The sequence below is a fragment of the Protopterus annectens genome, chromosome 14.part0 (genome assembly GCF_019279795.1).
Source record: "Protopterus annectens isolate FY-2018-M chromosome 14.part0, PAN1.0, whole genome shotgun sequence".
NCBI lineage: Eukaryota > Metazoa > Chordata > Ceratodontiformes > Protopteridae > Protopterus > Protopterus annectens.
This window is the reverse complement of record NC_056748.1, coordinates 272,156,618-272,173,723: the sequence shown is the minus strand read 5'-3', so window position 1 is coordinate 272,173,723 and position 17,106 is coordinate 272,156,618. Positions and strand designations below refer to the sequence as shown.

The 17,106-nt window shown below is 38.3% G+C and overlaps 1 protein-coding gene across 1 annotated transcript in view; it reads left to right on the top strand.

Annotated features, from left to right (window-relative positions):
- LOC122788651 (calcium uniporter protein, mitochondrial-like) overlaps positions 1-17,106 on the top strand; it is a 1,672,929-nt gene that overhangs the window by 1,346,285 nt on the left and 309,538 nt on the right. The window contains exon 6 of the mRNA XM_044055548.1: positions 7,523-7,627. Coding sequence (XP_043911483.1) covers positions 7,523-7,627 — 105 coding nt within the window. The remainder of the gene's footprint in view (positions 1-7,522; positions 7,628-17,106) is intronic.

Genomic DNA, 17,106 nt, shown 5'->3' with positions numbered 1-17,106 from the left:
TAATTCTGGCAGTAATTACTATCATTTTAAAATATGGTAAAGAACAAGTAGGCTCATCCCATCCATCAGCTATTCTCAACCATGATTTTAAACCTCATTGCTCTGTTTGCTTGAATATTACCCAGAACACTTCCCCTGCAGAGTGACTTAGACCAAGATCAAGGGGCTGTGGCTAAAATGAAGGGGGGAATAAGATCTCTCGGGTATTTAATAAGGGGGTACCACACAAAGATGTCCATGCTCTTCATTTTTGTTTGCCATTTATTTGAAATCCTTGGAAAACAGGTTATGGCATATTACACCAAATAGATACAGGTTCCACGGGTGAACATATAAGATTTCTCTGTACACATGGGAGCTGTTGCTATATTCAGCTAATCCAGAACAAGTTTTGGCTGCTATTTTTCTGAAATTAGATACATTCAAAAGACCATCAGGTTACAAAGTTAGCACACACAAAATCAAGAGTTATTTGTAGAAATTATATTTCTCTTACAGTTGTATTACCCTTGGAGATGATAGATCAATTTTCCTTTTTTAACATAACCTAATCACATAACTTATTTGGTTAGCTGATGCACTGAATGGAGTCATGACATTAACTTTGAATTTTAGGAAAGTTGCAGCAACAGCTTTGTAAAGGAGATATGACTGAAAACACAGCTGTGCTTTTGTGTGTTTGTATATGCAGGAAAACAGCTGGAGATCACAGTCTGTGCTTCCATAGTAGCCTCCTCTCTGCTATTGTATATGATTATAGAATATTCTTTTCCAGGTCACCTTGATATGCAGTATAGCTGACTCTGAATGACATTTGCCCTCTTATGTCGGGTATCTCGTGTGCAGCAGATGACTGCTTGGTTCATATTAGCATATCACTACTACACCCCAGTACACTTTTGTCTGAGAATACAGATACAGCCTTTTCCTTGCATTTTTTGTACATTGGCTCTCAGTATTATGTGCCATGTCTGAAGAGGGTACGAGTTGCAATATTGTAGGATATTCCTACTGTCTCTGTCTATAAAAGTGCTGAACGAAGAAGGTTCTGGACCCATTGAATTTAATTCTCAAAATGGGTGATGGGAAGGGAGGGATTGGGAGTGGTAGAGAAAGAGTTTGCGGAAACCGATAGATGGTAGGAGGTAGAATATTAAATACAGTTAAAGGGCAAACTAGCTTGATTAAGTGCATCCGTTTGCTATCAGACCAGTGTAGTGAAGATTTTATGGTTATTGCCCTAGTTTTCTTTCCTGAAAGTATTTATATTTTCCCTTTTTGTGTCAAAAGACTGAACATACACAGGCTAAAAAAATCAAAGGACCAATTTTCATTGCCTTAAAACATCAAAAACTGAAGAGGAAAAAGTGTGCATGGGTAGGGGTTGAGGACTGAACAAAAGCAACAAGCTCAAGGAATCTAAATTCACTCAGCATATAGTGGAGCAACCAAACAAGCAAGAAGCAACAGCATTTAACTTTTCATGCACTTCCTGCACACATCCTTGTTAATATGTTACAGTCATAAAGCTTCAGAGTGAAAATAAATTATTTGGTGGGTGGGGTGAGCTGGTTCTGTTACAGAGAACATTGGTGGTTGTAAACCCTGAGCTAAGTCTGAAAATGCTCTGACATCCATGCTTTATCTCAGTTAACAAATATATACTGTTTGCAAGGGGATTGCTTCCCTGCAAACTTGCTGACATTGCGCTTTCTTTCTCTTGTACTATTTTAAGTTGAATTTTTTTTTTTTTTGTTTGTTTGTTTGGCGCCACTTTCGATGTTTTAACAGCATTTACTTGCGCACATCAGTTCTGTAGCCCCATAAAATGCTTTATAACAATTCATCTTTTTTTAGACTCCAATGCAGCATAATCTACAGGATAACTTTTGTCTCCTCCTCTATCTGTTGACAGTCAGCACCCCTCTCAACCCAGATCATTTATTCCACTTTTCTCAGGTGACGGCTGATTGAGAAGGACCATCATTTAGACAGCCTTCAGGACTTTTTCATTATATGGCTCAAACCCCACAGCGCAAGCCAAGTTACACAAGCAATGTTTAGTGTACAGTGGGTGTCAGTGAGAGTGTGTCACTCACTTGTGTAAATGGCATATCTCTTCAGGACAGCCCTACCACACTTTGCAGCTAGTGCTTGCATAGAGTGTTTGGTTTCCACAAGGGATTCAACCATAGAAACATGCAACCTGTCCATGCACTCTCATCCACCCTAAAGAGATGTGAGCTGGCAAGACCATGTCTCTGTCCTTCTCCAAGCCAGCTCCTGCAGGTGTCCAAGTGGCTAATCAAATTTTGGTCTTATGGCTCACAGTTGGGACTTTATTCCTTTGTGCCAACACAGGTGGAACTGGGCAACATTAACTGCAGGTGAGTTTAGATGTGTGTACTGTGCATGATGTCTGAGAGTAATGCAGTCATGTTTAATGTCAATCTTTGAAAGAATGTCAGAATTCATAAAATACTGAACTTTGGCATATCCATCATAGCAATGTTCTAACAGTGCTGTCAGGTTGTAATCTGCTGATGTTACCATGGAGTACATGCGTACTTCTACTAATCTGATCCTTTTGGATCTGACTACATTTCTTTTGGTCTTTTAGTCTGTTATGTCATTTTACTTTGGTCTTATGGATATTTAGTCATTTTTGCATTAGATCTGCTAATATACAGGCAGATTTTCGTTGTGTGTTTAATAATGTGTATATATCTATTTATCCTAACCCAATTCAAGTGCAACTTGGACAATTGGATGGGGAACAGGAAATTCTTCCCTGGTTTGGCACCAATATCTCTAATGGACTCAGGCAACCTGTAAAGTTTTCATCTCCCTAACCCCTGTTTATACTTATGAAGGGTATCAAAACTTGTTAGAGATTTGGGATGGATAGATAGGCTTAAAAAGGCATTTTTGGTCATTAGTCTAGTAAACACCTATGAACCTAGAGGTAGAGAGATGTGCATGTATGTATGTCCGTTTACTTTAGCCTTCTGCTATTCATTTTTTTTTGTTTTAGATTGTCTGATGCAGAATCAGATTTTATTTGTATCCTTGTGTGTGTATGTGTATAATATATCTACATATATATAAATATATATATTTATATATATATATATATATATATATATATATATATATATATATATATGGGTCCTATTTATTTTATCGACAGTACAGTTCATCGAACCGTACTTTGTCGAAATTACTTTAACGAAAATGCATTTTGTCGAAAATGCACTTTCACTAAAGTAACCGAACAAAAAAAAAAAAAACATGTGGTTTGCATTTCGCCTTAGTTGTACATCAATCTATACTGTTGATGTACAACTAAGGAAAGTTTTGTTGAGATCGTAGTATAGTGGGGATTCGGGAATATTCCCTTTTCCCCACTGTAGTGCGATCTCTGAGTGAGAATATTAAATTAGGGGGCGGGGGGAGCGCAGCCCCCCCACATGTGAAGTGCAGGGGGGCTTGCCCCCCTGCATAACACTGTTTAGTGTGTTATTTTTCATTTTTTAGTTATTTTTTTTTTTTTATTATTCAGCGTAAGTGCATTTTCGATGGAATGCACTTTCGCGGGAGTGCATTTGAGGAAGTACGATTCGATGAACCGTACTTTCAGTTTAAAAACATAGATCCATATATATATATATATATATATATATATATATATATATATATATATATATATATATATTTATGTGTGTGTTTGTGTAAGATATATGGTAACCATTTGAAATGTCAGGATTCACTATAGCAAGTTTGGAAATATGGAAGGTGAATGGCCTGATGCCATTTCTCAGAATATTCCATTTTCTCCAGGGTATGGAGCTAGTTACGAAAATAAAATTGCCAAAGATTCCAAAGACAACCACAAGGCATTCTATAACTATGTCAAGAATCTAAATGGCAATGCTCAGATCTGCTCTGAGCTAAAACAAAATGGCATTAAATATACTGATCCCAAGGATATTGCCAATATCCTGGCAGATCGATTCACTGCCAACATCACCCCCCTCTCACCCCTTAAATAGCCCATCTCAGTACCAGAAGATTGCCAAATTCCGGTAACAGCCACACAGGTAAAAAACGCACTCTCCAAAGCTAAGAATACAGCATCCATGGAACCAGATGACATCCCGGCCTGTGTACTACATGAACTACAATATGAACTGGCACCTCACCTAAGTGTCATGTTTAATCATAGCCTCACCTCAGGTTTCGTGCCCACTGAGTGGTGCAGAGCTACAGTTATCCCACTCCACAAATCGGGGATCCACCTTGGATCCCAGAAACTACCGTCCCATCAATCTGACGAGCCTTATCTGCAAGGCCATGGAGCATATTATCATGGAACTTCTAAACAAAGACACTGGCAACCTTCAAACACTGGACCCCACCCTGTTTGGGTTCGTGAAGGGCCATTCTTGTCTCCTGAACCTGATTGACTTCTTCGAATCAGTCTCCAGAGCCATGGACAAGGGTAAGGTGGTCCACACAGCCTATCTAGACCTTGCCAAGGCATTTGACACCATCCCCCACTCTGAAATCATAGATAAACTTACTAACCTGGGCATTAATCCCTACGTCACCCAATGGGTTGCTAACTGACTTACTAATAGAACCCAGACTGTAAAAGTAGCCAACTCCAAATCCAGCTCCAGACAAGTGGAGTACCTCAGGGTTCAGTCCTGGAACCGCTCTTGTTTGGCATCTACTTCTCTGAAGTACAGGCCAACACTAAGGGACTCCGGCTAACAACGTTTTTAGATGACTGCAAACTGGGAGCCATTATTGAATCCCCAAATGATGTGGATACTCTACAAAAGGGCCTTACAGAAACAGATGCTTGGTGCCAGAGCCATGGGCTCAAGCTCAATGCCAAGAAATGTATAGTTATCCCCTTTGGGAAAAAACATGTATCCGTGAATTACCATATAGGTGGCAGTACACTAAACACCGAAAGTGTGATAAGAGACTTAGGGACACAGGTGGACAGTGGTCTCACCTTCGATAACCACATTGCCACAACAGTCAGGAAATTCTTCTATATGGCACACCTCATCACTAAGTGCTTTTCATCCAGAAAAAAGGAGGTCATTGTCCCACTGTACTCATCCCTCATTAGACCCATTATAGAATACAATGCCCCATTTGGTATGTACCTCTCAAGACATCTGCAACAACTGGAAAGGCCGCAGAAATACCTCACTAAAAGAATCACAGGCCTAAAGCAGATGCCCTACGCTGACCGCCTTAAAAAACTCCAGCTATACTCTGTCGCATATCATCTACTCAGAGGCGATCTTTGCTTAACATATAAGGCCATGTCAAACCCAGAGCTGTTGGACATGCTACACTTAAAGAAATCCCAATCCCTCAGAGCCACACACTCCAGGGATCTAAACCTTGTCATCACAATAAACAAAACATGCTGGAGGGATAGGTTCCTGACCCAGAGACTCCCCAGACTCTGGAATAGATTGCCCATACATGTCAAGCAGAGTGCCTCTTTGGCCCTCTTCAATAGGAAACTTGACGATTGGATGGGAGAAAGGAAATTCACCCCGGGGATCACGTCAGTCACCCTGCTAGACAGGGGTCCAGGGAAATAAATAGTGTGGGAAGAAATAGCCAGGGAATTGTTATGGCTAGGCTTCTGTAGGCCCTAGGGCTGATAGCCTAGTACCAACCTATGACCCTATGGCAATCACAGAGTTGGTTTATATAGGTTTGGGGGGTGATGGGACTTGCTGTTTATGTGGAGGTGTGCAAGAGGAAATGCCCCCACCCCACAAAAAGAAGTTTAAAGGGGAAGTGCAATTTTCAAGATTCACTTTTCTCTTGTGTTTTTTGGTCTTTTTTCTTCCCAGCTTGTCAGCACTTGGCATTTCATACACCAAAATTTCAGTAGGGAGCCATACACACACACACACACACGCATTCTGTTTTATGCTTTTCTATTGTAGTTGTTCCCTTTTGACTTGGATACTTACTGCTTTATGTGCTTGGCTAACATACAGTGATTTCTCTATTCATTCCTCCTACCTACAACCTTTCACTACATAATATTTGGTTATTTTTATTATGTTATACGCTGCTCAAGGAGATGCGCATTATTTCTGATATGTCCTACTGCTGAAAAGATTGGGACAGTGTGCTGCCGGGTAGATACCTTCTCATTCATTAATGTAATTCCTTGTAATGATTCTTTTACTAGAACGTCTGGTATGGCATTTCATACAACTGTACTTTGTGGGTATTATTTTGATTTAAAATCCTGCTGCCTGGATAACCTCCTTACAGTAATACTGTGGCTCCCAAAACACTGTAGTGTTTCGTATTTTACTACTGCTACTCATTTATTGAATTGTACTGATGTAATGGAGCATCTGTCCACTGTTCTTAGTTTACCTCTGTAACCATTTTATTTTCGTAAATTGTATGTAATGGAGCTTTTCTCCCCAGGCCTCCTCTGATAATTGGCCCAGTTGGACTTTCCCAGTAAACAAATGTAAAATAAATGTAAAACCATAATATTAAAGCACGTGTTCAAACTTAACATTCCTGACGGCCATAAAGTGATTTTTTTAGCAGTTCTGCTGGCAACTGAATATTTGTGCTTGCAGGCATGACTCAGAATGATACTGTCAGAATTTATAAAAAAATTATCACACGCGGACATCCATAATGCCCTGTGGATCTGTGACTGGTGGGCTTAGATTATTTTGCTGTTAATTCTGGCAGACTGCTACTGAAAAATGTGAGTAAATTCACGGGGCTGTATTATGTACTCTGCCCTGCAGACCTTGATGGCCATTACAAGATGATACTCTAGTTTGGACCTTTTGTTTTCTCCCCATCAACACACAAACTCAAGTTGCAATCAGAATTGCTAAACCCTTCTTAGAACCATTGAAATTAAGTGGTATTTGCTGAGATAGTTGCTTGTAATTAACTATCTTATGATTTTAAGTCATTTTTGGGCCAAAGGCTTCCTTTCAGAAAAGTCATAAATAGCTTGCATTTATTTTTGTATTTTAATATCAGACACACAGTCAACTAAACAGTCCTGTTTTGGATCTCGGGTAATCTGATTAATGTCGTTGACAAGCATAGTATACAGGTTGAGAATATGGAACTCGACAGTGTGCAAGCAGTAGCTCATTGTAGCACTTGCCAGCAAAGTTGTTTAATGCATATAAGAAAATATAGATTAATTGTCATCTAAAGGTAAAATAAGCTATACATACTTTATTGATGATGACTATGAAGTAGTCTGTATTTGTTAATTATTGGATTGTATATATCACAATTTTTTCCAGGAGTTGGGTAGATGTCTGAAAGTAGCACAGTCTTTTGCAACCTTGACAATATAGCACTGGATGACCTGTAAATTACCACCATTTGATTTATGATGATGTCTCAGCACTGATCAAGTTATAACACTGTTGTGACACTAAAGGCATTTATCCATTAACTTCAGTATTTATCTCATTTTCAGATGGAACTAGAATAGCGTCTTCAACTGGGATTGATATCCTTTTACTGGATGATTTTAATCTGGTCATAAATGATAACACATACACCGTACATCCACCAAAGAGAGGTAAGATCTCTTTAGATGAAGCTAATGCTGCAAATGTGTACATTTTTCAAAGCATATATTTTCTGATGAGAATCCTTAGACTGCTGCAAGTTTTGCCCTTTATTTTAGCATTGCTTATTCACTGTACATCATTTAATACACTAGAGATTCAGTAGAAATAACACAAAGCTAGAAAATATATCGGAACTGATGGGGATTGGGATGTCAAGCTGAAATAATCTTGGTGACGCATTGAGGTCATTTACTGCACACACTAGAAGATATGATTAAACTGGTTGGGTTTACTTGATCTTTGATATCAATCAATAAATCTCAAACAGCAGTGAGTCTTTATTGTGTACTGACTTTCTTGTATAGAAAAGCTTCCCTGCAGCAGTCTCTTTGATCTTGTGTTGCTGATATGCTGAGGCGTTACTCCAGGGGCATACAAAGGCTTCTAAAACATATTATAGTTCTATCAGCAACCTTTAATTTCTGACTAGGTGGCCTGTAAAAATGCCATGCTCGCTTTAAGGCTAGCAATGCTGTGCCCCACAGTGTGAAACTAATTACACATGCTCACAGTATTCCTTCATTAGCCTTACTATAATTTTTTCACAATACATACTCTGTAGGTAAATCTTTGCATGTTAATTGGTTCAATACCCTTTTCAAAGATGAGTGTGTTTTAAGATGAAACAGTAACCAAGCACATATATAATAAAATCTAAACATGTATGAAAAAGCATTTTTGTTAGACCTGTAACTGTGCACTTATGTTTACCTTGAGTAGCTTTTATTCTGCCAGTATATTCCATGATCTTTATCTTTGATGAAAGGTTTCAGAGAAGGGGACAGCACAGCAGCAAAACCTTACATAACACATGTTTAGATAGGAATGAGACAGAGAGAATGTGTGTCTGTGTGAGATGTCCTAGATGACAAGTTGGTAACCTTGGGTGCCTATTTATGTGGGAAGTGCAAAGTGTGATGTTCCAGATGACAGGCTAGTAATCTTGGGCCCGTGTTTGTGGGATCTACACAGATAAGTATTGCAGGCTTTGAAAATCCTAACACCGACCAGCATATTGTGCATCAGCTTTAGATAGTGCAGTAAGCTTGCAGGATAAATAAGGGGGCATTTTAACTAGAGATGGCAAATACAGAACTGCAAACTGCAAAGGTGTAAAGCTTGTTATCACAGTAGAGAGGTGCTTAAGCCACTTGGCAGTTTTGATCCCCTAAAAAAAAAAAAAAAATCTGGTAAAAATTCTAATAGTAATGCACCAGTTCCCATTTTCCTTTCTGGATTAAAAAAAACATGTTTATTAAATTATCACATTTGGCAGAGGCAATCGTACATTTATATAAATGAAAACAAACCAATATTAGTTCCATTTTCCACTTGATATTTTTATGTGACTTTTCCTGGTACTGCTTTGAATTTCTTGTGTAGTGTCACTGTTCATGCATTCTTGATGTTGCTTCTGTCTACCACTACAGCCATATTTGTCATGTTTACCTTTTGCAAGATATTTGTTTTGCCCAGTTACGTAGGGAGAGTGTTGAACAAAATGCTAAGATAGGCATCAGATTGACCTGCCTTTGTTCAGAATACTGAGGCAGAAATTGGAAAGGTAGTCGCCTAAATAGTAATTTGTACTTGGATATCAGTACTCATTAATATGTTTCCCAAAATTAACCATGTCAATGAAATTCTGTTTAAATGCCGTACTCCTACTTTGCTTAGTAACTGCAGTATGTATTGCTGTCTCACTTCCTCAGCGGTTTGTTTAAACCAGCTAGGGAAATATAAGTTCGACTTCATTTTGCTTAAGTTTGTGCCAGTTTTTGTTTCCATACTACTCTAGTTTTATTTTTTTCCCTCAAATTAAGATGCATCGTATTCCTGTTTGGGGGTGAGGTGCCGGCATGCATCATATTTCTTGGCTTTTCATGGATGCAGGAGCCATGTGCAGGTTTTACAAACCTTATAGTAATGCTTATTTTTGAAATGATTTTAGAAACTTTAGTTTGTAAACATTGTCCTTTTTAGGTGGAATTATGCAGGTGAAGTCCAGTTAGAGGAAAAAAAGGTATAATCCACTAATTCTAAAGTTTAGCACTTTACTTGCATACTTTATACTTGATAGAAAACTAACATGCAGCCAGGGGCCAGTCTATATGGTCGATTCTGTGGTTAAAGCTGACTGACACAGCATATGTTTAAAATCCTTCATGAGGTTTCCTTAGCATTGAAAACTCTTTAATCTTTTACTACAAGATAACTGAAGAGCTCCAATGAACAGCTGCAGGAAATGCCCAGTTTATATTCTTGCCTTCTTGCTGATGTTACATTTTTAACAGCAGAAAGCATCAGTTTATGTAAGTAGTATGGCTTCTGTGCAGAGAGAGTTTGGTATGGCTTTTACATAAAGATGCATATTGCTCATTTCATAGGTAGTGACTAGGCTTGCAGTACAGGAGACCATTGGGGAGATGAGAACAAATTCCCAGTTGCCCCAGCACTGTTTGTTTAAGTGACAAGTTGTCAAGGTCACACGGTAGATAAATGAGGGCTGAGAGAATCAAACCCTGTACCGCTGGGACTACAGCTTACAAATTTAACCCACTGCACCAACTGCCAATTTACAATTTTTAAAGAAAGCAATTTACATCTTTCTGTATTATCCAAGTACATAGTCCAGAATGTGGTTTAAAAAGGTGGATATGTTAACTTTTGCCCACCTTCCCTATTACTGGAAGAGCTGTGTGTTGTATTTTATGTTAGAAAGACATCCGTGTCTTCATGTCCTTTGTGAAAAAAAAAGTGCACATTCAGACATACACGTACAAATGGAGATTGGTGACTCGTTTCAAACTGTAGGAAGAATCTGAAGTCCATTCTTCCTTTGGATCACCACTCGCATGGCAGTTGCTCCATCAGTCTTTACAGATGGCATGACTACATTAGTGACATGTGAGAAAGTCTGTATCTTGTTGTCATTTCTGAGCCTGCCTGTTTAAATAGCACAGTCTCCCAGCATTCCAGAGTCATCCAAGATGTATAATTTTGTTAGATGCCTGCTAAGCATTAAATTTACTACTTCACTTAGTTCATTTGATGGATTTTTTTTTTTTTTTAGATACGATAGCCAATATCTATGGGGATGAGCCTTCCTTTTTCAGGGAATCCAGCATCTATAGGCTGTTTGGTCTTTCCACTTCAGTCTTGGGTAGGCTGTTTTGTAGAGTTGTCAGGATACATGGCATGTGCTGTGGTAGTTGTGCTTAACTGCAAACCAGGGCAATCACTTCCATCTGCATAGGATCATAGGAAGTTACTAGGCTGTTGGCCCTTACAAGCCTAGCTAAGAATTTAGCCCATGTTCTGACAAGTCAGTACCCGATGCCCCTGTCCAGCAGGGACATAGGTGGAATCCCAGGGGTGTATTTTCCGTTCTCCATCCAGTTATCCAGGTTGCCCTTAAAAAGGGTTAATGAGAGGTACTCTGCTTTATGTGGAGAGGGAGTCTGTTCCACAGAAAGGGGAGTCTGTGGGACACATCTGTCCCACCAAGTCCTGTTGGTGTCACAGACCAGGTTGACGCTGGTCGTGCAGGTTACTCAGGTGGAGCTTGACTTGTGGATATGCAGCAGTCCCATCAAGACGGGGTCTGAGATTGCTTTGTATGCCAGACAGAGGTCACCTCTGAGGAGTCTGTATGAGACTGAGTAGAGGGGACAGGGCTTTTAGCCTGTATGTGTAGGGTAGATTTCTGGGGCCCTGGATTCCCCTGATGAGGAACCTCTGTGGTCTCTCCAGCTGCTGCATGTGCTTTGTGAGGTACATGCCAAAAGGGTCATTGTACTCAATAATGGGTCTTATAAGGGAAGAATGCAGGGATGTTTTGACCTCCTTACTCCTAAATGAGATACCCTTACTAATGAGGTGGGCCATGTAGAAAGCTTTCCGCATACAGGAGGAAGTATGCTGGTCAAAAGTCATTTTGCTACCAGGGCGTGGCCAAGATGCAGAGTAGATAGAAGCAGAATTCATCAGCTCTGCTGTGTTTGTCATATTTTTGACAAGAAATTTTATTTCTACGTTATCGTTTTTTTTATTTTCTGTGAAAAGTAATAGAAACTTTTCTCTACAATAATATATAAAAATGATTTAATTATTTCTATATTTTCCTGTCAAACAACTAATTGGAAGATATTTCTTAAGACAAGATGAGTTGCTCTATGGCAAACTGTCAAGACACATTACTCAAGAAGTAGCTTGAATTGCTTTTTGACCGATATACAGGAATTGTCAACTGCAAAGACAAGTGTACAAAACAGATGGAACAAATCCAGGAGACTCTCAACCAATAGAAATTACAAGTAACAGGAATAAAAGATGCTCTGAATAATGTAGAAAAAAGACTGTCGGAAGAAGAAAACACTATTTATTAAAACAGAATTCACTCATCAAATAAAATAGATGATCTGGAAAACAGATCTCGAAGAAGTAATATTCGCATTTTTGGTTTACCTGAGAAAATTGAAGGTAATAATCTAATTAGTTTCTTGACATCTTTGCTTTCTAGTACACTTGAACTGCCTGAAGCTATGTCATATGGGATTGAGAGAGCACATAGGTCCCTTACTGTTATGTCTTTATCTGACAAAAACGCTGCACTGAGATCTGTCATAGTTAAGTTCTTCTCTTCACAAGACAAAGAACTAATTCTTAAAACTGTATGGTCAAAATTTTTCATCAAATTATATGAAAGTAAGGTTTGACAATGACTATTCTTCGACCTTAATTTCAAAAAGAAAATGTTTTTTGCCATTAATCAAAGAGCTAAAGAAGAAGCAGATCAAAGTCCATTTACTTTTTCCAGCAAGACTAAAAATATTTCTTCCTGATGAGATAAAAATCTTCGAGGACTTTGAGTCTGCATTATAAAATCCAAAAAAAAAAAATAATTGAACATCTGAAGAAATGGAATGGAATACCAGCTCCCTGTAAGAATGGCAGAAAGAAATGGAAAATGTAGAAAAGAAGAAGAAATTAAGGAAAAATGACTCCTTGATTAAATTATATATATATATATATATATATATATATATATATATATATATATATATGGATATAAGTAGAGTGGGTGAAAAGCTTTACTATCGGGATTGACACTGAGCTTTCTTGGCTTGCTGTACTGCCAGTTATGGGTGCTCACACACTTTGAAGGAATCTCAGTGGAGCGGTAAGGGCAATGGATTTGTTTTTGTTGTTTCTCTTTTTTCGGCTTTTCAGATTTTTGTTTACATGATCCTAGTCTTTCTGTATATATGTCTGGCTCTATTACATCACTAACCTACTCAGATGACAAGCGAAATAGTTTTGGTAGTAACTCATTGGCCAGAAAATAAAAACTGAGCTTTTTGGCAGTAGGATACATTGATTTGGATAGTTCCATTACTTGTCCTGGGTGTCTGTGTATTAGCAACTTGATGGAAATCACTGGAGGCAGGAATTTGGATTTTATGAGCTGATCCTAAGTGAACCTTTCTCAGTTGTGGTCTTCAGTTGTCGGGATCTTGTGCGCATGTGCAGCTTGTTTGGAGGAGTTTGCTTTTCATTTTTCATTGCCCACTTGCTGTTTTTTGGGGATTTTTTTCCTTTTTTTTTTTTTGCTCAGATGTAGGTGCAGTTGCCGTGGCTCATGGATACTGTATTCACTTGTCAGATGGGGTGAGTGAATCTACTTGATGTTACAAGTGAAGATTTTCTGTATTCGTGGCTTGTATTGTTTTGGTGTTTTCACTTGTGTAAAGATTGTCGGGGTGTTCTGAGGTTTGAAATTGTGTATCTGTGTAATGCATTCTGCTATATTGTGGGGGTGATGGAGGACGGAAATGTAGGGGCTTTGGATAAGTAGAATTTTTCATTGGATAAATGGAGAGAGATGACCAGTGTAAATGCTGAAACGCATGTTCTTTTTTTGGATGTTGAAGCATGTCCAAGCAGGCATGAACTGTGGAGTGTGTTTTTATATTTATGTGTGTGTGTATGTATGTATGTATGTATATATATATATATATATATATATGTGTGTATATATATATATATATATATCTATATATATATCAATGGATACAGGGGTTACATTTGAGATATCCGAATGTTGCCAGAAGACAGAGGGACTGTGGGAATGGTGGGAAACTGGTTGGAGAACAGTTCATGAGGGTGTTAACTGATAGCTATTCTGAAGTGTTGTGGTGTACTGCAGATCAGAATACAGATGACGTGAAGGAAGAGCACTTAAAAGATTTAAATGGGCTCGTGAGGAAGCAATGCTTAAGTGGAGATTTTTAGCACAGCTCGTGCTAACTCTCCATCTGTTTTCCCAGCATTAATTAAGCTTTGTGAAGCAATAGGCTGTATGTTCAGCATTAGTTATAAAAGATTAGTTCTATCAAAGGGAATGATTTGTGACAAAGCTAGATTACTCAAAATTAATAAACAAAATTTAACAATGTCTGTAGCACATAAACAGAGAATATGTTTTATACAAAGATATGTATTTTTGGAAGGTAATGCACTAAGAGAGACCACAGTAGACTAACTTACACATCACAAAGCACATAATAGTATGCAAATACTACAAACAAATGTTAATGATCAAATAGTATGAGATGATTACATATGTTAATGTTTGAATCTTAAAAACATCTGAGTTGCTTTCTGATAAAATAAGTATTAACAGAGCTACGTGTAGACTTATAAACTTATTTTTGTATTGACTAAATGTTGAAAATTATACATGACTGAATGCAGTAAATACTTTGGATAATAGATTTATATTGAAATGCAGCATTGTATTTGACATGGAAACAACTGTGTACTCTTGAAAATGATCTTTTGAATTGGCAGGTAAATGAAACGTGGAGTCTTTATAGACATTGACTGAAGTAATAGGCACAGACAGGCAAATACACTGGGACACTTTCTCATTGGCTGACCGAATTAGCAGAGTGAACTGTGTTGTAGACAGGAAAAGTAGATGTAAACGGAGCGTATATATCATATGTTTTTGATAGATTATAGGCTAATAAATGTGGCTGTAAACACAAGAAAGGTGCCTAATCTTTGTATTGGAAACAAAATCCTTGTTGCATAAGAATGAGTCACAATACTATATGGCTCAATATTAAGTTTAAAACATTATCCATACAGGAGCTGGCAATAAGATACATAACATCATCCACTATTACAAATGGAATACATAAATACTGCAACCTGTGCCAAATACTGGCTTGTGTTAAGGAGGCTTATTTCAAGAGTACAAAGGATGTAAGATAGGACCTGGAGAGATGTTGCGGCAGAGGATAGTATTGCTGCACTATGGGTAGCGATGGGTTATTGCATATCTGAAAAATGATAAATGTTGTCACCCAAGTGAATGACAAAAAGTTATACTAACTATTCAGGTTGCAGTTGTTACATAATATCATAAAAATAACATGCAGTTACAAAATATTAATTATTGAATAAGCTTGAAGGATTGAACTCAGAGTCTGTGTCAGTGGTGACTGACGTCATTCATTAACAAGACAATATATGTTAATATTCAATATTAATTTTAATCTATTTCTTATAAACGGAAATTAACATACGATCTATACTAACTAGATGGAACTTGTTTAAAACACTGACTTATACAGTTACCGATGGCATATAAACTGTTCACAGTTATTGGTTTCATACTTACCTCTAATTGCATATCTAATGACAAGGAATACATACTGTTGAAATTTAATGCTTAACACAAGTCAGTCTTGAGGTATACAATATACCTTTAATTTACATCTTCTCTATAAGCAGCTTCATATGTCAAAATACATATATTGTATTCAAAATAAAGGCTCATCTAATTCATAGTAATTTTTTAATTACCTGGAAAGTTTCATAAATGTAGTTCATTTTCAATATTTCAACAAATTTAAACTAACAGTTTCAAACTTCAATTTCATTGTTTGCATATCAACAAAACTGTTTATAGTACATAAAATTCAGTGTCAAGTTTATACAAAAGCTTTCTTTATGTATAGCTGATTGTGTATATCCCAGAGGCCCCAAGAATGATTCCTGGAGTACGCCACTTGCTATGGGTCTACTGCTGGAGGTGGCTTCTCCTATTTTGACTAAGTGGGTCCTATCAGTGAGCCAATTTGCTACCCATTTGGTAACATAAGGATTGATGCCAAGTTTTGAGGGTTTATCGATTACACTGAAGTGGAGAATAGTATCGAATGATGAAGCCTATACTTAGGCTGTGGTTGAATAGAGTGTCTAAGGTGCTGCAAAGTCCTGCTTGAGTTCAAGTAGGAAGTACCCTGTGATGTTATCGGGTCCCATGGAGGCTTTATTTTTTTGCCTTTGAGAGGGCAGTGATGACTTGCTCCCTAGAGATAAGGGGAGGGGAGAAGGTGCTGGGGATGTCCTGATTTGCTGATGGGGGGGACAGAGGGGTGAAGTTTTCACTGAACCTGTCTGCCAACAGGTTGGCTGTATCTATGGTGTTTGTTTATGTAGTGTCCTTGACCACCAATTCTGAGCAGATCTGAGTGCTTCCTTTGAGATTGCGTATATATGCGAAGAAGGCCTTATGATTATCTTTTGTAGATGTGGCCAATTTGGACTCTGTTTGCTTTGGAAGATTTCACTAGTGCTCTTATTTGCTTGTTCAGGCTAAGGAGAGATTGCTTCTAATTAGGCACCTGTTCCTTCTTCGTCCTGGACAGCAATTTTTTCCTTTTATTGTAGAGATTATATATTGCAAATGTCCACCAGACAGGTTTACTCTTCCTTGAGGAGGAGGATTTTCTCCTGTTGGGTACTCCTGATTCCATGCAGCTATATAAATGCTTGCATAGTACTTTGGTGTAGGTTTGGACATATGTACCAGTTCTTATGGAGGGGGAGGGAGCTGTGAAACTGTTTGTACCTTTACTCAGGAGGTTGTATCAGCTTTGGAAAAGTTTTTTTGTTTGACCCTAGCAAGAGGGGTCGGGGGAAATAGTCACTTCGAAAGTGACCACTTTGCAGTCAGAACTTATCAGGGAGGATGACACTGTAGGGATGCTGCAGTGGTTACTCATGTTGGTTAATACCAAGTCCAAGATGTTATCACCTCTTCTGGGGATGTCGACCAGGTGATCCAAGGCATTTGCATCGACAAAATTAAGGAATCTCTAGGCATTTGTGTTTTGGCATGAGTAGTTCTTCCAGTCAATAGTTGGATAGTTAGTCACCCAGGATCTAACAGATTTCTTTGTCGTGTAGTGCCCTAGATGGGACATGAGTTAGGGGCAGAACTTTCTTTTGAGAGGTAATTTGGAGGAGGTGCAAGTTTCTGAAGTGTCTGCCAGCTCTTTTGAATCTTTCTATGGGGCAAGAATGGACAGCAGCTTTCTCATTACTGTATTTCTGGCATTGTGATGACATT